General features: G+C 45.2%; 1 protein-coding gene and 1 long non-coding RNA gene across 3 annotated transcripts in view; one reads left to right on the top strand and one right to left on the bottom strand.

Moving 5' to 3' along the window:
• LOC139753849 (uncharacterized) overlaps nt 1-25,375 on the top strand; it is a 427,945-nt gene that overhangs the window by 326,254 nt on the left and 76,316 nt on the right. The gene's annotated exons all lie outside the window — the stretch shown is intronic.
• LOC139753847 (protein O-mannosyl-transferase TMTC1-like) overlaps nt 1-25,375 on the bottom strand; it is a 124,628-nt gene that overhangs the window by 79,440 nt on the left and 19,813 nt on the right. For both annotated transcript variants that reach the window (XM_071670781.1, XM_071670782.1), the window contains exon 2: nt 9,476-10,322. In XM_071670781.1, the coding sequence (XP_071526882.1) occupies nt 9,476-9,837 (362 nt within the window). In that variant the 5' untranslated portion in view covers nt 9,838-10,322. The remainder of the gene's footprint in view (nt 1-9,475; nt 10,323-25,375) is intronic.

Raw genomic sequence — 25,375 nt, 5'->3', positions numbered from 1 at the left:
TCTCTCTCGATTGAGTTCCCTCCGTCTTTTTCCCCCCGTACTTTGCGCACTCGTGAGAAGGGCGTGTCGGGCCTAGGCATCGTGTGCGCCCAGCGCTTCCTGATGGTTGGTTGTTTTCTCCGTTGTTGTCATTTGTCAGCTGTTCCAGGTGGTTAGGGTCGTGTTCGTGAGGCATATCGGTAGTTGGATAACAGTCGTTAACTTTTCTTAAGATTATGATAGATAACAGTCGTTAACTCTTAAGATTATGATAGATAACACTCGTTAACTCTTAAGATTATGATAGATAACACTCGTTACCTCTTAAGATTATGATAGATAACACTCGTTTACTCTTAAGATTATGATACATAACACTCGTTTACTCTTAAGATTATGATAACACTCCTCAACTTTGAACAAGATAACCCAACACTTAAAGTAGATAGCGATTCTCTTCCCTGTAGAAAAGATAACGCTTTATTTATACTTTGAAAATCTTCAAGATATCAGTTATCTTCGCTGAGTCACTGGATAACACCCACGGATACTGTACAACGACATCGTAATCACCTTTTTGGGCAAACCATCACGTGAGAATGGTTTACCCCATCGCGAAATTGTCCACTTCCATTTTCCATCCAACGTATATTTTTCCCCCACTGGTACTGACGAAGGAGGGGAACTACAAGGGCGTCGAGGATGATAAGAGGAGGCTGGGGAAGCCAAGGCCGCCCTCCTCCTCCTCCTCCTCCTCCTCCTCCTCCCGACACGAGAGTGAGCGAGAGCGTGAAGGGCGCCACCATGACGATGGGCGGCCCCCGGTCAAACATCATTAGTCTTAATTACGTCCCAGCTGGGTGATATACGTGCGATGAGTTGCGGCTCCCCAGACGGCTCAGTCAACTCTGGGGTCACGAAGAGATCCAGCTGTGGGGGGAGGGCGGGGCGGGGGTGTGTCACGAGGGGGGAGGCAAGGTCAAGAGACGAGGAAGGAGGGAGGAGCGACGGACGGTGTCAGGTCACAGAGCACCTGGGAGACGCGGGGTCGTGGCTTGGCACGTCACAGAGCCCCTGGGAGACGCGGGGTCGTGGCTTGGCACGTCACAGAGCCCTTGGGAGACGCGGGGTCGTGGCTTGGCACATCACAGAGCCCTTGGGAGACGCGGGGGTCGTGGCTTGGCACATCACAGAGCCCTTGGGAGACGCGGGGTCGTGGCTTGGCACATCACAGAGCCCCTGGGAGACGCGGGGTCGTGGCTTGGCACGTCACAGAGCCCCTGGGAGACGCGGGGTCGTGGCTTGGCACATCACAGAGCCCCTGGGAGACACGGGGTCGTGGCTTGGCACGTCACAGAGCCCCTGGGAGACGCGGGGTCGTGGCTTGGCACGTCACAGAGCCCCTGGGAGACGCGGGGTCGTGGCTTGGCACATCACAGAGCCCCTGGGAGACGCGGGGTCGTCGGAGGCACGTCACAGAGCTCCTGGGAGACGCGGGAGTCTCACGACCTCTTGTGTGGGGTTGGCGTAAAGTCTTCTGCTCTCCTCCCACCCGCGCGCGCGGGAGGAACCTCCTCCAAGTTATCGCTACTAAAACCACGAACATTTAGCCTGTGTTTGGTGCGTAACTTTAGCGTAGAATTATCCCGGCAAATTATGCTTAAAACTCCGGTCGTATCTTGCAGTCCTGGGCTCCCTGCAAGCCTCAGGGTACGAGCATCTTTAATGGACATTGGTGAACAAACACGAGACACTGGTGAACACACACACGAGACGCTGGTGAACGCACACACGAGACACTGGTGAACGCACACATGAGCCACTGATAAACACACGAGACACGGGTGATCACACACTAGACTCATACCACAAGAAGGATAGCGGCGCCCCCAACACACACACACACACACACACACACACACACACACACACACACACGTTATCATCTTTGGACGTAAAGGTTTCGTATAAAATAACTCGAGACCCAGAAACCTTTTTATATATACATATATATATATATATATATATATATATATATATATATATATATATATATATATATATATATATATATGTATATATATATATATATATATATATATATATATATATATATATATATATACATATATATATAATTCTGAGAAACGTGGTATAAAACTTTATTGTACCAGCAACAAGGGGGAACGAAAAAAGAAAAAAACCTTAGAGATCACGAATGCCTTGGTATATTGCAGGTAATCGACCATACTGATGCTTCGAGGGACTTTATGATATTCTCGTCAATGTTTTCTTGTTTTTTATTCTATTATTATTATTTTCCTTTAGAAAACACAGATCAGCGTCTTGGGAAAAAAAAAACTAGAAATCCACCGCATGCGACGCCCGGGCGTTCGTGCACGGGATGCGACGACAAGGAGACATTGAAATACACCGCATGCGACGCTCGGGCGTTCGTGCGACGACAATGAGACATTGAAATCCATGTGCGTGGGAAGGTGACGTTTTAATATGGAAACGCCATTAGATGTGGATATTGTGGTGATATGCAAATGGCGCCGTGTTTTAATTCCTCGGTTCTCATCTGAATATGTAAAAGGAAGATCGGAGGAGTCTTCCACAGGCCGCTCGTGTTATTGGTGGTCGTCTGGTGCTGTCAATTCGTCTGGCTTGTGAAAATAGGAAATGCGTGGGAGGCCCTTCTCTCTCTCTCTCTCTCTCTCTCTCTCTCTCTCTCTCTCTCTCTCTCTCTCTCTCTCTCTCTCCCAAGCCGAGCGAGGTCGTGCGCGTTTGAGGGGCACGACCTGGTTTCTTGACGGGGGACGACCCGGTCTGTTTGACAGATGCGACCTAATTTCTTGACGGGGGACGGACGACCCGGCCTGTTTGACAGATACGACCTGATTTCTTGACGGGGGACGGACGACCCGGCCTGTTTGACAGATACGACCTACTCTGCTTCAGCCTGCTTGACGGGACACGACCTGACGACGGATGCGACCTTATCTGCCTGACGGACACGACCTGATTTTTCTTGACAGATATGACCTGATCTGCTTGACTGAGACGACCCGATTTGCTCTACGGACGACCTGATCATCTGCTCGACGGACGACCAGATCATCTTTTCGACGGACGACCTGATCATCTTTTCGACGGACGACCTGATCATCTTTTCGACGGACGACCTGATCATCTTTTCGACGGACGACCTGATCATCTTTTCGACGGACGACCTGATCATCTTTTCGACGGACGACCTGATCATCTTTTCGACGGACGACCTGATCATCTTTTCGACGGACGACCAGATCATCTTTTCGACGGACGACCAGATCATCTTTTCGACGGACGACCTGATCATCTTTTCGACGGACGACCTGATCATCTGTTCGACGGACGACCAGATCATCTTTTCGACGGACGACCAGATCATCTTTTCGACGGACGACCTGGTCATCTGCTCGACGGACGACCAGATCATGTGTTCGACGGACGACCAGATCATCTGCTCGACGGACGACCTGATCATCTGTTCGACGGACGACCAGATCATCTTTTCGACGGACGACCAGATCATCTTTTCGACGGACGACCTGATCATCTTTTCGACGGACGACCAGATCATCTTTTCGACGGACGACCTGATCATCTGCTCGACGGACGACCTGGTCATCTTTTCGACGGACGACCTGGTCATCTGCTCGACGGACGACCAGATCATGTGTTCGACGGACGACCAGATCATCTGTTCGACGGACGACCTGATCATCTGCTCGACGGACGACCTAGTCTACAGTCACTGCAGTTTTCCAACACTGTATTTACCTATCCAAATAGCCATCCTCGTCCAGCCTATCCCTCCTTTTCCAATCCTTCTCTTTCCCTTCCTCTCCCACACTCTGCCCTCCCCATACAGGTCCGGTGGAAAGGGAGGGGGGAAAACGGTAGTGTGTATTTACCTATTTGTACATTTGGAGAGAGAGAGAGAGAGAGAGAGAGAGAGAGAGAGAGAGAGAGAGAGAGAGAGAGAGAGAGATCTTTACTCGTGACGCCTCCCCTCCAATCTCTTATGTGTGTGTGTGTGTGTGTGCGTGTGTGTGCGTGTGTGTGCGTATGTGTGTGTGTGTGTGTGCGTGTGTGTGTGTGTGGGCGTGTGTGTGTGTGTGGGTTTAATTACTTATTTGTACTGAACGGGGAAGGAGTTTTGCACTTGTGGGGCTCCCGTCTCTTGAGCTTTTTCTCAACTACTTTCCCGTTATCGCCACTCAATAACACACACTCACACACACACACTGACACACACACACACACTCTCACACACACACACACACACACACACTCACTCACTCACACTCTCACACACTCACTCACACTCTCACACACACACTGACACACACACACACATCACACACACACACACACACACACACACACACACACACACACACACACACACACTCACACACACACTCTCACACGCACACTCTCATACACACACTCGTATATATATATATATATATATATATATATATATATATATATATATATATATATATATATATATCAAGGGTGTATTATTGTGAGTACACTTTCTTCAAAGAACTTCTCACTCCAAAGGGGTCTACATTATCCTGTTCCTGGAAGTAACGCAGCCCTAGGCTGCTGGAGCCTTTAAAAAGAGGTCCTGAGCAACACCAGGACTCGTTTAAAGAGCATTGTTTTGGAGGTGAGAGCGACTATGGCCTGTTCTTCGTGTGTTCCGTGCGATACTCCGCTAACGCGGGAAACGGCGATCCAGTCTGGATGAAAATTATCCGTAAAAAAAAAAAAAAAACCACAGTGGTGTTACCGGACTCCGCCCACTGGTGGTTACTGGAAATGAAACCATCATCAATGGAATATTTTTTCGCTTCAAAGGTGACCATCATTTCCCTGCTTCTGATTGGAGCGCAGCATTGAAGCCGCAGGAAATGAAAAAAACTAAAGAGGGGGGAGGGGGGGGTCCCTATGACTCTATGACAAAAACAAGAACAAAAAAAAAATTCACTTGACAGCCAAACTTTGCAAGTTATTCCTGTATTTGTTTTGTGATCCCCGAGACATTAACGCTTCAACGCATTCTCTCTCCATTTTTAAAACGACCAAAATCTTTATTTTTTCTTTCTTTTCTTTCATACTATTCGCCATTTCCCGCGATAGCGAGGTAGCGTTAAGAACAGAGGACTGGGTCTTTGAGGGAATATCCTCACCTGCCCCTCTTCTCTGTTCCTTCTTTTGGAAAAAAAAAGAAAGTCTTTATTTATTATTATTATTTTTTCATTATATACTGACCCTATTAAACCCAACTATATCTTCTCTTTTTCTTTCTTTTTTTTGTTTTACTTTAATTGATCATCAATGTCCACGAACGCACAGTCTATTGGCTGGCCTGGACCAGCTCAGACGAACGCATCAGATATACGCAACACAGACGTGTATGATTTTAATAAAACCAGGAACTACGCCTAGAGTCATTACGCTACGCCATCCAGGGGGAGGGGGGGTTAGGTAGTTAGTTCAAAGTGTTGGTCTGGCGCTTGTACAACAGCCTTGACCCATAATAAGAGGATGACCAGAAGGTCTGTGTATTTTATTTTTTTGCCATTTTAAATAATTACCCTTCGCTGTCATTGCGTTTATTTGTTATTCTTAATTTGCGTTTATTTGTTAGTCCCAATTTGCGTTTATTTGTTATCCCTAATTTGCGTTTATTTGTTATTAATAATTTGCGTTTATTTGTTATTAATGATTTGCGTTTATTTGTTATCCCTAATTTGCGTTTATTTGTTATCCCTAATTTGCGTTTATTTGTTATCCCTAATTTGCGTTTATTTGTTATTAATAATTTGCGTTTATTTGTTATTAATAATTTGCGTTTATTTGTTATTAATAATTTGCGTTTATTTGTTATTAATAATTTGCGTTTATTTGTTATTAATAATTTGCGTTTATTTGTTATTAATAATTTGCGTTTATTTGTTATTAATAATTTGCGTTTATTTGTTATCCCTAATTTGCGTTTATTTGTTATTAATAATTTGCGTTTATTTGTTATTAATAATTTGCGTTTATTTGTTATTAATAATTTGCGTTTATTTGTTATTAATAATTTGCGTTTATTTGTTATTAATAATTTGCGTTTATTTGTTATTAATAATTTGCGTTTATTTGTTATTAATAATTTGCGTTTATTTGTTATTAATAATTTGCGTTTATTTGTTATTCATATTTGCGTTTATTTGTTATTAATAATTTGCGTTTATTTGTTATTAATAATTTGCGTTTATTTGTTATTAATAATTTGCGTTTATTTGTTATTAATAATTTGCGTTTATTTGTTATTAATAATTTGCGTTTATTTGTTATTAATAATTTGCGTTTATTTGTTATTAATAATTTGCGTTTATTTGTTATTCCCATTTTGCGTTTATTTGTTATTCCTAATTTGCGTTTATTTGTTATTCCCAATTTGCGTTTATTTGTTATTCCTAATTTATCTCATTTTTGTTTCTTTAATTCGTCTCATTTTCATGTGGAATGTCTTGCTCTGTTTGGTCCTGTTGTGCCGTTCTAATTACGTCTTGTGAGTCTTGCTCTAATGAGGGATAATTAGAGCCGGGCTGAGGATGGCGTACGGGGGTATAGAAAACGATTCACGGGGCAGGTGACACACACCACCAAGACCCCTTCGGACGTCAGTAGGTTTCACGGGATTGGTCGACTTAAGTGAAGGGTATTCGATAGGTCGTCTTGCTGAGGTAGGTGGCAGGTGGAGTGACGGTCGTGGCATCAAATCGATCCCAGGATACGACGGGCTGTAGAAGGGCGTTCGTGTGTCCCGCGTATTCCTCGCTCCTCCGTGGAAACGCGATGCCACGCAGGCGTGCGCGTTGGCTTGAGTGAGCGTGGACGGTGGCTTCATACAGCACCAGCCCGGGTGTTTGGGTCCTCCTGTGTGTGTGTGTGTGTGTGTGTGTGTGTGTGTTCTCCCGTGGGCGGCTTGAGGTGTTCGTGTGAGACCACAGTGGATCATGAAGTCCTTGTTCTCTCGTAACACTCACTTTGGGGTACTTAACGTGAGACTGTGAGGGGAGGCGCCCCATGTCCAATGCCTGAGTCACTCACCAGCAGCTGTACATGCTATGGAGAACTCGTGAGTTTTTGGGCATCACCGGTGTCTACTTCGTCAGAAAAAAAGCAGTCTTAACGTCTGCAACCTCCACACACCTCCGTGTATAGCATCATCAACATCGTTGTAGCTTCCACTGGGTCGCTGATGAATCGGGACGTATGTTAGATATCACACAAGACGTTCTAGGACTGTTCCTGAGGTTTTGTCATACTCCTTAATCCATCTTTGAAACATCCAGCCTTAAAACATCCCTTCTCTTCCCACGATGTTCTCACTAACATCTTCCTCTCTGTCTCTTACGTTCTCAGTCCACAGTACAACACCCATCTCAGGTTGTGAAAATGGACCGATACACTTTTCCCCAAACTTCTGCGGTGCCTCGTAAGGCTGGGTTAACCCTTCTCCAGATGAACTGCAGGAGTACGCTTTCTCTAGCTCTCGTAATGCCTCGTCAAGTTTTACGTCCCCAGGAGGCATGTCGTCTACCTAGTGCACACCTGAGGGCACCGGAGACGCATTCAGGTGTCGATGGACTTGTGCAAGACTCCTGAAGAAGGTGAACTCCTCAGTGACCTGACGATACCTGGCACTGTTCAGGATACCTTATATCCTCTGCAGCTCTTCCTAGCGATTGAGACCTTAAACTATTTCAGTCTGTTCACACACACACACACACACACACACACACACACACACACACACACACACACACACACACAGATTCTCCGTCACGCCACTTAAGACCTTTTGTCTCCCACTATCGTCCAGTTCTCCGTCAGATCTCCATTTAATGCCGTTTTGCCACACCTCATCTTCCTTAAGGTAATCACTACCTCCTCTCTTCTCACCCAACAACACTCCTCAATTCTTCCAGATCAGTACTCAGTATTCCATAGATTATCGCATAGACTTTTCCTTTATATCCTTCCAGTTTCCCCTCCACGATATACTAACATCTCAGACTTCCAGAGCCTCTTCCAGTATCTCACAGGAGCGCCATCGGCGACGCACACATTCCGTATCTTTCTCATTCCTTCACCCCACCAGCGAGGCGTGAGAAAATTTGGAGGAGCGTAGGAATTATAATTTCTTGCCAGTAACTCCACTCAAGGTAGTCTTTCCTGTTTATTCTGCTCGGGAAATTTTATTGGTTAGATAACCAGAAGAGTGAAGCTAGGTGATCACATTATTTTTTGTAGAGATTCCGAAAAAAATTGTTAAGACCGTAATCAAGAGTATTTCATTTTTTTTTTTAAGGTGAACAGAGAGACACTTTTCTAACACCACATAGAAATGTTGTGGCCTTTCCAACATATTATGGATATGTCGAGACCCTGCCAACATATAGATATGTTGAGCACCCTCCCAGTATACTCTTGATATGTTGAAACCTCCCCAACATACTATCGGTATGTTGTGAAGTTTTCAACATGATATGGGTATCTCGAAACCAATCCAACATACTGTAGATATGTCGAAACTTACCCCCAAAATATTAGAAATATGTTGAAATCTTTTCAACAACGTGCTATAAGTATGTTAAACCCCTCCCAGCATACTATAGATATGTGTAAACCTACCCCAGCATATCAGAAATATGTTGAAATCTTTCCAGCCACATACTACAGGCATGTTGAACCCTTCCCAACATATCTTTCCCACAGAGTTATAAACTCACACTCCGTCGCACCCTAACGCACCAGCCTCCCCTCTCTTTCCCCTTGCTCCATTTCCATTGATAATCTAATTCCTTCTCCTTCACTAATTCCTATACTGCAGGCTCTCTCTCTCTCTCTCTCTCTCTCTCTCTCTCTCTCTCTCTCTCTCTCTCTCTCTCTCTCTCTCTCAGTCACAGCCCACACCCACCCCAGATGCCGCCACACGTCCCCCTCCCACCATTCCACGACTTGCCTGGAGAGGGACATGCCGCCGCCCCCCCAACAACACGCCACCCTCTCAACACCACCAGTGTTCTCCAGCAGTTCTCGGTTCGTCCTGCCATGTTCTTCCAAAGGTGGAAACTTGGAATTCTGTGTTTGTTGCTCGTATTGCTGGTGTGTTGTCTAGCTTTAATGTCTTGGGAGTTTTCCTCTCGCTTTTTTTCTTGTACGTTATTTATCTTTAGTGCCTTGTTTGGTAAACTGAGGGTATACAACATCCTTTGTCTTGTGGAAACATGGAAAAGAGTGTTAAAGATGTTGGGACATGAAAAGGCTTATCACGAATTCCTGCTCATAATGTTAGAGATCAGTACCCACCTGATGGTACTGTCACGAGATTATATAATATCTGGTGAAATAGAACGGAGCGAAGGGCACTTACCTGAAGGTCAGGATGGTGAATGGTCGATAGGACTTGTGGGAGAGAGGGTCGGCCATGGGCTTGCCCCAGTAGTCGTTGAGGAAGACGTGGGAGAGAGGGTTAGTTCCCAGAACGTCCGGGTTTGTTTTGATGGCGCTGACGTCGTCATGCACGAAGTCCCCCGTCAGACCGTTGACGTAGACCAGGACCCCGGCCACCCATACGGTCATGTAGACCCAGGTGGGCGGCGGGTCCTCGCTCTCGTACCCCCCGTCGTGGCACCACGAGGACGAGGAAGAGATTGACGACGAGGAGGAAGAAGGGGATAACCTTCTCCTCCTGGGCGAGCAGTGACAAGATGGACAGCCTCCACCTCCGTCCATGGTGGTAACATAAAAAAAAATGGGATGGTTGCTAGTCCCTGGTATATAGTGGTGACAGGTCCCAGGTCTTTGGGATTGTATGGGGTCTGTTGTAGCGGACGGGGTCTATGGTAGTAAGCACCTGGTCTGTGGTTGTATAAAGTACCTGATTTACCGTAGGAAGTACCGGGTCTGTGGTAATCACGTTGAGTTCTTCTGGTTCACCCTTGACCTCTAGGCTGACCTCCTCAGTGCCAGAATTCTCAGGGTCAGCCTCGTCAGTCAAACAGCTCCTCTAAGCACCTACAAGTCTGAGCTGTGGCATTAGACTCGAAGTGGCTTCCGTCCGACGCTCAGGGCATTTTTCAAGACACACTAATTTCCACCTTGTTTTCCATCACTAAACACTGTTACTTTCTCTTGAGAATTACCCCCTTTCGTCCTCAAGTCCTTCACATATTGTATAAACTTTCTCCGCCAGTAATATGTCGCCGTTCTTCTGATATCTGGAAGTAGAGGAAGGGTTCTGGTTATTCAGAACATGCCATTACAATCATGTGGTTGGAAGAAGGATAAAGAGAGACCTGAGTGATACAACGAATTCCGATGCCTAACGAAACTAAGGATTGAACACTGTTCCTCCTCCTCCTCTCACGTTATATACCGAACCTTGTCATTCGGAACTTCCTTCCACTTCACTGAATAGATCATTCGTAAATGGCCCGTGTGACGGAAATCTTTGGCAGCAGTAGTTTCATTCTCCGACAGTCAGTTCCAAGCTGTCTGACTTGTGGTCTTGTGACGGTACATAGACACACACTCTCTCTCTCTCTATCAGGATACACACACACACACACACGCACACACACACACACACACACACACACACACAGGTCACAGGTACTCTACTAGTAATGTGCTCCGTAACAGGGGAAATTAGCTGGTGTAATATTAGATCAACCCTGTTAGTTTGATATGAGTTATATAAAAACTCGGGTTATAGAAATAATTGTGTGTGTGTGTGTGTGTGTGTGTAGGAAATGATTACGTGTTTGTAGTATACGGCGAGTGGGTTTAACGCCCGCGGAACTTCATTTCCTCAACATTCTCACCTTTCGTACATCCTTTTGATCTTTCCTACATTTCCCCCACATCCTCGTTCAGTTTATCCCATTCATCCACACTTTTACACCATAAAAACGTATGGATTTCTATCATTTTATGATATTTTGTTTCGCTTAATTTCATGTTACCTGTTGCTTCCCTGGACAACTTTTCTAAGGTGCGACTCTTTCGACATGTCCCTCTTTCACGCAAAATCCTTCAGCTTTTTATTCCTCATAGATTATAATCGTATCGAAGTCTTCTTCACCGACTCCCATCCGCATTGCCTTGTATTTCATCAGCAGTGCATCAAAACCGAGTCTGAAATTTGTTTAGGTCCCCTTGTAAGTTGATGCACTCCCCTGAACTCTTGTCTTGCCCCTCACGACCCAGACATAATCTGCAAACTTATTCAGATATGAGTCCAGTCCTTCTGGCATGTACACAGATCATGAAGACCAGTGGTCCCCATTCACCTAGGAGCCCTGTGGCCCTTCAGTGGTGGCGGTCCAATCTCTCTCTCGCGAAGGCTCCTTCGACGTGCGTCCATTGTTCCCTTCAATTACGGATACCCTTTTATTATGACGATTTTATCGCCCCATGTCCTTTGGAAGGAGAAAAGACGATAAACAAAGGGGCATTACATTATCAGCAACGATTCGCTCTCGCCACACAATGATTGTTGTGAGGTCGGAGTTACCTGAGAGAGACGGGGGGCGAGTGGAGATTGTGACGTCTATATATTCGGGGTCCGGAAAGAGGATGCAACACGCAATTACCACGTCAGTAGTTATTTGGAATCTGAAATACGCATCAGCTAGAGTAAGGGGGTTCGGGAAGGGAGGGGATTGGGTTGGTTGTTGAGGGAGGGGTTGGAGAGATTTTTGAAGGAAGGGAAAAACACACACACACACATGAAATGAAAGAGAGTGGAAAACACTAGTCCCTGTGTGTATTTGTGTTTGTATATGTATATATATATATATATATATATATATATATATATATATATATATATATATATATATAAAATGTGTGTGTATGTGTCTGTGTGTTTGTGTGTCTGCGTGTGTTTTGCTCTATTGCTCACCATGAAGGAGGAGTTTGGGTGCGCGTTGACACAGCTCCTTCGGTATGATTTAAAGTTAAGTCGGGCGGGTAAATCCTGCTGCAGACCCATGAATATGCAGGCCAAACACGCCGTTCAGGACAAAGCCCCGGAACGCCCCTCATTATACTCCCAAATTGGCCTTCATTATGGCCTCCACACGCGGCCACTGCGACACTCCTGATGAGTGGCCGACCGCCGGTCCCTCCGCCCCGACCCCGCGTCACTCCCGCCACCACCCTCGTGCCCCACACCACCACCCTCGTGCCCCCACACTCCACCGCCACCCTCGTGCCCCACACTCCACCACCACCCTCGTGCCCCACACTCCGCCACCCTGCCACCCCACACTCCACCACCCTGCCACCCTCTTGCCACCCCACACCACCACCCTCGTGCCCCACACTCCACTACCACCCTGCCACCCCACACTCCACCACCCTCGTGCCCCACACTCCACCACCACCCTGCCACCCCACACTCCACCACCCTCGTGCCACACACTCCACCGCCACCCTGCCACCCCACACTCCACCACCCTCGTGCCCCACACTCCACCACCACCCTGCCACCCCACACTCCACCACCCTCGTGCCACACACTCCACCGCCACCCTGCCACCCCACACTCCACCACCCTCGTGCCCCACACTCCACCACCACCCTCGTGCCCCACACCACCACCCCGCGTCACTCCCGCCACCACCCTCGTGCCCCCACACTCCACCACCACACTGCCACCCCACACTCCACCACCCTCGTGCCCCACACTCCACCACCCTCGTGCCCCACACTCCACCACCACCCTGCCACCCCACACTCCACCACCCTCGTGCCACACACTCCACCGCCACCCTCGTGCCCCACACTCCACCACCACCCTCGTGCCCCACACTCCACCACCACCCTGCCCCACACTCCACCACCCTCGTGCCCCCACACTCCACCACCACCCTCGTGCCCCACACTCCACCACCACCCTGCCACCCCACACTCCACCACCACCCTGCCACCCTCGTGCCCCACACTCCACCACCACCCTGCCACCCCACACCACCACCCTCGTGCCCCACACTCCACCACCACCCTGCCACCCTACACCACCACCCTCGTGCCCCACACTCCACCACCACCCTGCCACCCTACACCACCACCCTCGTGCCCCACACTCCACCACCCTGCCACCCCACACCACCACCCTCACCATCCACACAAAACGTCCCACAACACGCCCCACGCCCCTTCCAACCACGCTGCGCCCCCATACCACCCACATCACGCCCTCACCATCCACACAAATCCCCACGCCCATTCCAACCACGCCACGCCCCTACCACCCACACCACGCCCTTGTCATCCACACCACGCCCCTACCACCCACACCACGCGTCTCCCACCCACACCACGCCCTCATCACCCACACCACGCCCCTACGATGTTACTAGTCCTTCTTCACGTCCTCAGCGTTGATCTGCCAAGCGAAGACTGTCGCCTGGGTCAGCTCCGTGCTCGTACATACACGTGTCGTGTGTCTGGCCCAGGATGACCTGGTGTTATGGTGTCTTGCTGAACTGGTTTTTGTACATATATATATATATATATATATATATATATATATATATATATATATATATATATATATATATATATAGACTTTTTGCTCCAGGTGTAACCAGGTGGTTACACCTGGAGCAAAAAGTCACCTTCAGCGATGTTGCATCATCATCAGTGGACAAAAAGAGAACAATCTTGTTGAAGAACTTCTTGTTCCAAAGGAGTCCATCCTTTACCTGCTACTGATTGTAGCACAGCCTTGAAGCTGCAGGAACTCAATAAAAAGGGTCCTGGGGTTATGTAATAAAATCTTGTAAATTCCTTGTATATATTGAAAGAAATTTCTTTACTTGACTTGTGAGGGCTATTGATGGGATAACATATTGGTGTGTTTTATTGTATTCAAAAGGAAACCATTCTAGATATTGTAAAACAAGCTGAATCTGAGTCATACTGGTGCCAGAAGCAGTATGGTTAGAAAAACACTTAAAAAAATCAGACTGATTAACAAAAAAAATGAGGGAAAGTTATTGGAATTTAGCTACCTCGCTAACATGGGAGACAGCGACAAAGCAAAATAAATGAAAAATAAATATATATATATATATATATATATATATATATATATATATATATATATATATGTTGTAGAAGGGGACTAAAAGGGGAGGGAGCGGGGGGCTGGAAATCCTCCCCTCTCGTTTTTTTTTTTAATTTTCCAAAAGAAGGAACAGAGATTTGGGCCAGGTGAGGGTATTCCCTCAAAGGCCCAGTCCTCTGTTCTTAACGCTACCTCGCTAATGCGGGAAATGGCGAATAGTTTGAAAAAAAAAAAAAAAAAAAAAATATATATATATATATATATATATATATATATATATATATATATATATATATATATATACCGGTGTATGTATGTAATGGTTTTGTGCGTGTGTGTGTGTGTGTGTGTGTGTGTGTGTGTGTGTTTATGTACGTTCGTCTTTATTTTGCAAATATGTTTATTCGTATGGTTGTTTGTCTTTTGCATGAGTGTTTGTAATGTTTGAGAGCATGTGTGTGTGTGTGTGTCTGTGTTGTGTTGTGTGTGTGTGTGTGTGTGTGTGTGTGTGTGTGTGTGTGTGTGTGTGTGTGTGTGTGTAAGAACACGTCATTGTCAATCTAATTCTTTGTACGGGAGACTACTATACACCCCCCCCCCCCTGCCCTAGTCTGTGAATGTAGCGCACTATGGGTGTAGCACAGTGTGGCGTGTAGCACATTATGGGTGTAGCACACTGTGGGTGTAGCACAGTATGAGCGTAGCACAATATGGGTGTAGCACAGTGTGACGTGTAGCATTGTGTGGGTGTAACACAATGTGGCGTGTAGCACACTATGGGTGTAGCACAGTATGGGCGTAGCATAATATGGCGTGTGGCACAGTTTAGGTATAGGCGTGGGAACATCAGATACACAGAACGAAAACACAGATGGCGGAGGACTGTAGTGTGACATTATCCTTCTCTGAGCTGCCTTGATGGTGAGAATTGACGGATTAGCCAACCAAGCTTTAGCTCTGAGTAGGGAGGGAGGATTAAGCTGGGCTGGGCTAAGCTGCACAGTGTGGGGGGACGGGGAAGGAGACATCGTCCAGTGGTTTTATGTCTAGTGGCAGATGACCAGATGTTGCAGATGGTTGGCGCACCAGCTGTCTGAATTCATTCTTTTCGTCTTTTTCATCTCCGACCGCGTCATCACCTACACCCACTGCTTGAACACGACCGCGTCATCACCTACACCCACTGCTTGAACACGACCGCGTCACCACCTACACCCACTGTTGAACACGACCGCGTCATCACCTACACCCACTGCTTGAACACGACCGCGTCACCACCTACACCCACTGCTTGAACACGACCGCGTCACCACCTACACCCACTGCCTCGACACACCCACATCACCACCTGCACCCACTGCTTGAACATACCCACATCACCACCTACACCCACTGCTTGAACATACCCACATCACCACCTACACCCACTGCCTCGACACACCCACATCACCACCTACGCCCACTGCCTCGACACACCCACATCACCACCTACGCCCACTGCCTCGACACACCCACATCACCACCTACACCCACTGTCTCGACACACCCACATCACCACCTACACCCATTCCACACTTGACCCAGTGGGTATATAGCCTGTCCATCACCACCCACTAGCCCACTATACTCCACAGTGTCATCCACCTCCCGGCTTCCTCCACATTGTACAGACGTGTGGAGGACGCATCTCTCCGGGGTTTAGTCTTATAGATCATCCCCAGCTGTGATAATTCTCTCTCTCTCTCTCTCTCTCTCTCTCTCTCTCTCTCTCTCTCTCTCTCTCTCTCTCTCTCTCTCTCTCTCTGACGCCCACGGCTCCATCACACCTCACCCCAGCGACCGACCCGACCCCCAGCTCAGGGATGGGTGTTGGGAGTGAGGTGGGAGGTGTTCATTAGCGACGAGGAAGCCAACAATTAGTCTTGTCACACCAGACCAACACTCCGGCCCTCTCACACCGCTGGTCGGTGGCCAGAAACCATTATTTTGCTCTGATAACTTTTATATACTGTATTATATACACGTGGAGGGGAAGAGGGGGGATATATACTATATTATATACAACGAGGGGAAAATATGCCTTTTTTGTTATCCTGTAATTGTGTGTGTGTATATATATATATATATATATATATATATATATATATATATATATATATATATATATATATATATATATATTCCTATGAGTCTATGGGGAAAATAGAACACGATAAGTTCCCAAGTGCACTTTTGTGTAATAATCACATCAGGGGAGATACAAGAAATTAATATAAGTCAGTTGATATACAACGAAGAGACGTAGCTAGGACGCCATTTGGTAAACAAGTGATTGTCCAGGACCACTATATATATATATATATATATATATATATATATATATATATATATATATATATATATATATATATTGGAAAGGATCACAATTTTACGCGTGATCAAGATATTCCTATATCGTATTTCATTTTCCCCGTGGACTCATAGGTATATATATATATATATATATATATATTATATATGTCTCGAAATGAGCAATTTGATAACTGTGATGTTTTCCAACACTTGCAATGTGATATTTTTACGTGTGCATTTCTCTGACATCACAAGAACGCTATATATCATCCTCCACCGTCCTCTGTAACAGTTCAGTCTGCGTTATACCCTTTAAACTGAATGCGTTGTTGAGCGTAAATGTTTTCACTCTCTGCCAACACGGAAAGGACTTGAAATGTTCCTGTTTCAAAGATATATATATATATATATATATATATATATATATATATATATATATATATATATATATATATATATATCCCTTTTTTTTACTGAATTTTTTTTGGCTTTTTTATTTATATTAAATGAACGTGGCGTCATCACAGAAAACGCTCGGTTTAATTCACGAGTTTGTTAGTCTCTGTAATATTTGGTCAGCTGGACTTACGACTAGTGTATATACGTATGTATATAAATGTGTGTATGTATGTATCATAAGTTCTCCCACTCTTTATATGATTTGTAAAACTAATATATATATATATATATATATATATATATATATATATATATATATATATATATATATATATATATATAGCAACTGACTTATGTTTCTCTCTTGTGTCTCCCCTGATGATGTGATTATTACACGAAAGTGCACTTGGGAACTTATCGTGTTTCGTTTTCCCCGTGGATTCATAGGAGTATATATATATATATATATATATATATATATATATGTGTGTGTGTGTGTGTGTGTGTGTGTTAAGTGGTCAATCCAGGTTATGTATCCGCCATTCATTTCTGCAGCTCGGGCAATAAGGCACCATGAGCCGGAACAGTAATGGCGGCCCACACTCACCTTAGGAACGCCGTGACCACCCTTATGACGATGTCTTCGTGTGGTAGCCCTGTCTTGACCCCTACTGTATAGTTGCTTTACTCTCACTTACGTGACCTCGTCTCTCCTCTCCCTCACTCTCACTTTGACCTCTGACCAACCCCCCCCCCTTCTACCCCTTCTCAGTGTGACCTCTTGTGTGGATTCCCCCTTCCTTATCCTTATGACCTTTGACCTCGTCGTTCCTCATGTGCCCTGCGCTCCCTAAAAGACGGAAGCAACGACCACGTAGCCATCGTGAACTTCAAGATGTATTATGATAACGAACCTCAGAAAGATACGACCCCCCTCCCATCAAAATACGACCCCCCTCCCTCTTCCATCAAGGTTGACCCTCTCCCATCAAGACACGACCCCTCTCCCATCAAAATACGACCCCTCTCCCATCAAGAAACGACCCTCTCCCATCAAAAGACGACCCTCTCCCATCAAGACACGACCCCGCCTCCCATCTAAACGCGATCCTCTCCCATCAAGACACGACCCCCCTCCCATCTAAACACGACCCTCTCCCATCAAGGCACGACCCCCCTCCCATCAAAACGCGACCCTCTCCCATCAAGACACGACCCCCTCCTATCAAAACGCGACCCTCTCCCATCAAGACACGACCCCCCTCCCATCTAAACACGACCCTCTCCCATTAAAACAGGACCCATCAAGACAGTCCCCATCCCATCGAGACGTAGTCCCCTACCCATCGAGACGCAAAACCATCCCCCCCCACCCACCAGCACACACACACACACACACACACACACACACACACAACACACACACACCACACACTCATGTACTATCAGGCTCTCCCATGTATCACTAGGTCCTCCCACACCCATGTAATATCAGGTTCTCCCATGTATTATTAGGCCCTCCCACACCCATGTAATATCAGGTTCTCCCATGTATTATTAGGCCCTCCCACACCCATGTAATATCAGGTTCTCCCATGTATTATTAGGCCCTCCCACACCCATGTAATATCAGGTTCTCCCATGTATTATTAGGCCCTCCCACACCCATGTAATATCAGGTTCTCCCATGTATTATTAGGCCCTCCCACACCCATGTAATATCAGGTTCTCCCATGTATTATTAGGCCCTCCCACACCCATGTAATATCAGGTTTCTCCCATGTATTATTATGTACTCGCTCCCACACCCATGTAATATCAGGTTCTCCCATGTATTATTATGTACTCGCTCCCACACCCATGTAATATCAGGTTCTCCCATGTATTATTATGTACTCGCTCCCACACCCATGTAATATCAGGTTCTCCCATGTATTATTATGTACTCGCTCCCACACCCATGTAATATCAGGTTCTCCCATGTATTATTAGGCCCTCCCACACCCATGTAATATCAGGTTTCTCCCATGTATTATTAGGCCCTCCCACACCCATGTAATATCAGGTTTCTCCCATGTATTATTAGGCCCTCCCACACCCATGTAATATCAGGTTCTCCCATGTATTATTAGGCCCTCCCACACCCATGTAATATCAGGTTCTCCCATGTATTATTAGGCCCTCCCACACCCATGTAATATCAGGTTCTCCCATGTATTATTATGTACTCGCTCCCACACCCATGTAATATCAGGTTCTCCCATGTATTATTAGGCCCTCCCACACCCATGTAATATCAGGTTCTCCCATGTATTATTAGGCCCTCCCACACCCATGTAATATCAGGTTCTCCCATGTATTATTAGGCCCTCCCACACCCATGTAATATCAGGTTCTCCCATGTATTATTAGGCCCTCCCACACCCATGTAATATCAGGTTCTCCCATGTATTATTAGGCCCTCCCACACCCATGTAATATCAGGTTCTCCCATGTATTATTAGGCCCTCCCACACCCATGTAATATCAGGTTCTCCCATGTATTATTAGGCCCTCCCACACCCATGTAATATCAGGTTCTCCCATGTATTATTAGGCCCTCCCACACCCATGTAATATCAGGTTCTCCCATGTATTATTAGGCCCTCCCACACCCATGTAATATCAGGTTCTCCCATGTATTATTAGGCCCTCCCACACCCATGTAATATCAGGTTCTCCCATGTATTATTAGGCCCTCCCACACCCATGTAATATCAGGTTCTCCCATGTATTATTAGGCCCTCCCACACCCATGTAATATCAGGTTCTCCCATGTATTATTAGGCCCTCCCACACCCATGTAATATCAGGTTTCTCCCATGTATTATTAGGTACTCACTCCCACACCCATGTAATATCAGGTTCTCCCATGTATTATTAGGCCCTCCCACACCCATGTAATATCAGGTTCTCCCATGTATTATTAGGCCCTCCCACACCCATGTAATATCAGGTTCTCCCATGTATTATTAGGCCCTCCCACACCCATGTAATATCAGGTTCTCCCATGTATTATTAGGCCCTCCCACACCCATGTAATATCAGGTTCTCCCATGTATTATTAGGCCCTCCCACACCCATGTAATATCAGGTTCTCCCATGTATTATTATGTACTCGCTCCCACACCCATGTAATATCAGGTTCTCCCATGTATTATTAGGCCCTCCCACACCCATGTAATATCAGGTTCTCCCATGTATTATTAGGCCCTCCCACACCCATGTAATATCAGGTTCTCCCATGTATTATTAGGCCCTCCCACACCCATGTAATATCAGGTTCTCCCATGTATTATTAGGCCCTCCCACACCCATGTAATATCAGGTTCTCCCATGTATTATTATGTACTCGCTCCCACACCCATGTAATATCAGGTTCTCCCATGTATTATTAGGCCCTCCCACACCCATGTAATACCAGGGTCTCCCATGTATTATTATGTACTCGCTCCCACACCCATGTGCTATCAGGTTCTCCCATGTATTATTAGGCCCTCCCACACCCATGTACTATCAGGTTCTCCCATGTATTATTAGGCCCTCCCACACCCATGTAATATCAGGTTCTCCCATGTATTATTAGGTACTCACTCCCACACCCATGTAATATCAGGTTCTCCCATGTATCATTAGGTACTCACTCTCACACCCATGTACTATCAGATTCTCCCATGTACTATCAGGCTCTCCCATGTATCACTAGGTCCTCCCACACCCATGTAGAGTTAGGTGCTGATGTATGCCTGTCATATCGTCCAGTTGGAAGGAAACCAACTCAGCTGACCGTTAATTAAACAAGGAGGGAGTGTATATCCGTGGAAGGTTAAGTGTAGTCAAGGAAATAAGGTATTTGTTAAGACCAGCAGTGGAGCATGAGGTTTTACACGTTTTCTTTACGTTTTCTTTCCACTGTGTGTGTGTGTGTGTGTGTGGGACCACTTTATACACACTCATCCAGCCACACACACACACACACACACACACACACACACACACACACACACACACACACATACATACATACATACATACATACATACATACAGACACACATACAGACACACATACATACATACATACATACATACATACATACATACACACACACATACATACATACATACATACATACATACATACACACACACACACACACACACACACACACACACACACACACATACATACATACATACATACATACATACATACATACATACATACATACACAAACACACACACACACACACACACACACACACACACACAATCGTACGTCTCCTTGCGAACAAAATTACGTGCCCCAGAACTTGTTGCGAAGTCACTTGTATATCTTTTCGAAGTCTTTAAATTCAGGTGGGTGAGAAAAATCCGAGAGAGAGAGAGAGAGAGAGAGAGAGAGAGAGAGAGAGAGAGAGAGAGAGAGAGAGAGAACCGGAGTCATAAACATCAATTTCAGTGAAGAAAATGTTTTGGAGCACTAAAAGAATGGTTCGAGAGCTATACTGTTATATATATATATATATATATATATATATATATATATATATATATATATATATATATATATTGGAAAGGATCACAATTTTGCGCGTGATCAAGATATTCCTATTAGTCCACGGGGAAAATGAAACACGAAAACTTCCCAAGTGCACTTTCGTGTGATAATCACATTATCAGGGGAGACACAAGAGAGGAATATAACAGTCAGTTGATATACGTCGAAGAGACGAAGCTAGGACGCCATTTGGTAAACTTGTGCACTTGGGAACTTTTCGTGTTTCATTTTTCCCCGTGGACTCATAGGAATATATATATATATATATATATATATATATATATATATATATATATATATATATATATATATATATATATATATATACACTACACTGTGAAGCTGACGTATGGCAGTATTATTTCCGGGTTGACGTTGCCTGCTCTCGTGCATTAAGATTCGCTCAGTCTTTCCTCCTGGGCTGATGTATGAGTTGAGGAAGGACGGTATGAGGCAACGTGCGGACACCAGTGTGAGTTCCTCTTGTTTACTGAAGAGGATGAGCAACTACTGTGTGTGTGTATATATATATATATATATATATATATATATATATATATATATATATATATATATATATATATATATATATATGCTTTCCAATAATGGCGCCACATAAATGAATGGTTGTTGTATCGTGGGGTGTCCATTTGGCTGTATATCAGGCGTGAGCGACCACATGTGATCGTATTCGATCTCAGATTCTTCAAGTCTCGTTGATGCAACAGGACGTCACCCTTGTGTGTCGTTGGGTTGGCTATCGTAGAAAGACTAGCGTAGGAAAGAAGTGCCTAGCCTAAGTACCAGTACCTTGGTTGGTCTATTATGAGGTACCTGGGCTCGGCCTTTTTAATTTTTTTCAGCTAAGTCTGTCAACTGGCAGAGTCATTCAGGCCATGAACAATAAGCTATTGCATCCCCCTCGACAGACCTTAAGATCGCCATTTAACAAGTCTCTTCCTGTGTTAAGGGTATTCGTTAGAACACATACACACTCAGTATGCAAGTGGATCCTTTCCAGCTGCTGGCGTACTCACCACATATTATTCCCATTGCTTTAAATTTCTAATTAGAGAACCTTGATTTTATGATCATTATTACATCAGTAATGATCAACAACTTTGATTTCGTATACATTACATCACCAGTAATTTCATAGAGGAATTATACCCTATTTACGATTTCTACCGAAAAATGTAGATAAAAGGACGAATAAATTTATATTTATGTACGAACGAGTTAAAAAACAGAAAATCTGCTTTATTTAACCAGTAGGAATAACTATAATAAAATAGCCGATGGAATCAAACGCTAAAGTAGAAAAAAATTAGTATTGGAAAATACTTTAGTCTCGGCGTTCTTCCCGTTTCCTGTCAGTTGGAAACGAAGACAATTTGTTTTCGAATTGGAAACTGCCGCGGTGTTGCCAATCGCAGAGCCAGTGCATGATATTTGCAATGCATGGCATCACGCTCACTTGTACACTGGATGTCGGTCGGGCGAGTTCTGGCAACGGTGTCTGTTTTTCCTTAAAAACCCCCCTGAGTATAATGTATTAATCTCATGTTAATTATAAGACCCTTGTATTTACCTCTCTCGACACCCTGTCCATGAGCAGATTAAAGAGCCATGGAGACATTAGACGCCCTTGACGCAGACTCATTTTCAGAGGGAATCACTCACCTATTTTCCCTCTACCGTTCAGGTACCTAAGTCTCCGGGTGTTTCCATACATTCCGTGTATCGGCACCGTGTTTGGTAATGTACCTCCGTTAGCAGTATCGTACGCTCTCTTGCGATCCATGTATGCCATACTCAAGACACACTCTTTTCTCAAAGGATGCCTCATTCTTCAAAGCATAAAGGTGGTTCAGGCATCCTATAGCTTCCTCTCTTGAAAGTACATTGCGCCACCCCGGACGCACCTCAGTGCTTTTGACCAACCTGTCAGTCACCACTCTTCCATACACCTCATTAGGCATGCTTAACATTTTTAGACCACTAAAATTCGAGCATATATTGTAGTCCCTCTTGCCACCGTGAAGGTACTGTACTTGCGCTCCGTCAGTTCTCAGACATGTCACTTTGGACCGAAAATATGTTGGAAAACGTGACTAACCTATCAACACAACCCTTCACCCACTTTTCTTGTGAAATAATCTTCTCTGACACTTTCCCACATTTCATCTTCCGCCGCCTCCCCTCTTTTCACCATCCCATTCGCCATGACTGTCTCAAACCGCATGCCAATTCATCCCAAACACACCACATTCTCCTCTCTGTTGTCTAACATTGTAAGAAGTTCCTCAGAATATTCACTCCATCTCTGCTTCATGCCTTCTTCGTCTGCTTTCCAATCCTCATTCGCTCTCTTCACTGTCACCTTGATGTGTTTTCCTTGCCTCTCCCTCTACCTCTTGCTACTTTCTCTTTTAATTCTCCCAATCACACGCACTCCTTCACTGCAAATCCAGTCCATACACTTTATTGTTCTTTTTCATCAGTGATTCAACTTCGTCATTTCAACACTCACTACCCTTTATCATACACGGAACCCGAACACTTTAGTTCTCCTTTCCTAAATACTCTTATGTCCTCTTCGCATTCCTTAGTTTCATTATCACCCTCTGCCTCTCTGTACTAATTCTCTCCTGGCATCTCTGCACACAAAACACTTTTCTCAGCTTGTTCACTCCACACACTTCTTTTTTTCTCTCTCTCGCAGTAATGACATTTCCTCTCCGAAACTCATCACCAACTTTCTTGCTGGCCTCCGCCAATAATTAATCAAACAGTCCACCTCCCCCTCTCCTCTCTCTCTCTCTCTCTCTCTCTCTCTCTCTCTCTCTCTCTCTCTCTCTCTCTCTCTCTCTCTCTCTCTCTCTCTCTCTCGAGTACGTCCACGTCTGTCAACCTCTTCTCTGCATTCCTATCATTTAGCCCGTTATCTATTAACTCACCCAGTTGACCCTTGACCCCACTCATCCAATTATACTCCCAATGTACACAGTGTACCGTTTTTTGGAATTATATATTCCAAATCACCATTCTTTTTTCAGCATACTCCCTCGACATTTTCACATTTCCATTTGCACTGCGAACTCCATGCCTCCCAATTATATCCTCAATTGCTGCGTGACCCAGCTTTGCATTCAGAACTCCTAGTTATCAAAATCTGCGGAACATTTACTCATCACCTCGCCAAAGTGTAATCTTTTCTCCACTCCTCTCGCTGCCCGGAGCGAGCATAGGCATGAACGTCCACCCGCCTCCTCTCATAGTCTCTTTTTCCCTCCGGTCTTTGAACTCATTTCCTTCCACTCTTACACGTACTCCAGCCGTCCATTCGTTCGTCAGAAGAGGCAATCCCCCCTTTTTAAACACTCTTTAGTAACCCTCTCCCCCCATGGAATTTACCCAAGGACATACCCGAACCCCCTCTGTCTCTTTAACCCTTCGAATATGTTTCGCTCAGAGCAGAACACACACAACCACGTTTCTCGCATGAGATGTATAGCGCCAACCCCTTCCCTCTAACTTATCCCGATTACGTCCGCGCACATTCAGACATCCTAGGCCGTGTCTTGGAGGCCGATTCCTCTCTCGGCTCTTCTCTCTTCTCTTTCCAGTTTTTAGAAAGGTGATAAGGATGGTAGGGTTTCCAGCCCACCGTCCTGCTTCTTTTATATTAGGCTCATAAGACGCGTAGGAGATTCTCAGGGAAGTGAATATGTACTTATGTATATATATATATATATATATATATATATATATATATATATATATATATATATATATATATATATATATATATTCCTATGAGTCCACGGGGAGAATGAAAC

This window comes from Panulirus ornatus, chromosome 15, assembly GCF_036320965.1.
Source record: "Panulirus ornatus isolate Po-2019 chromosome 15, ASM3632096v1, whole genome shotgun sequence".
Taxonomy (NCBI): domain Eukaryota; kingdom Metazoa; phylum Arthropoda; class Malacostraca; order Decapoda; family Palinuridae; genus Panulirus; species Panulirus ornatus.
Note: the sequence above shows the minus strand (reverse complement) of the source record. Positions and strands in the feature narration are given on the sequence as shown.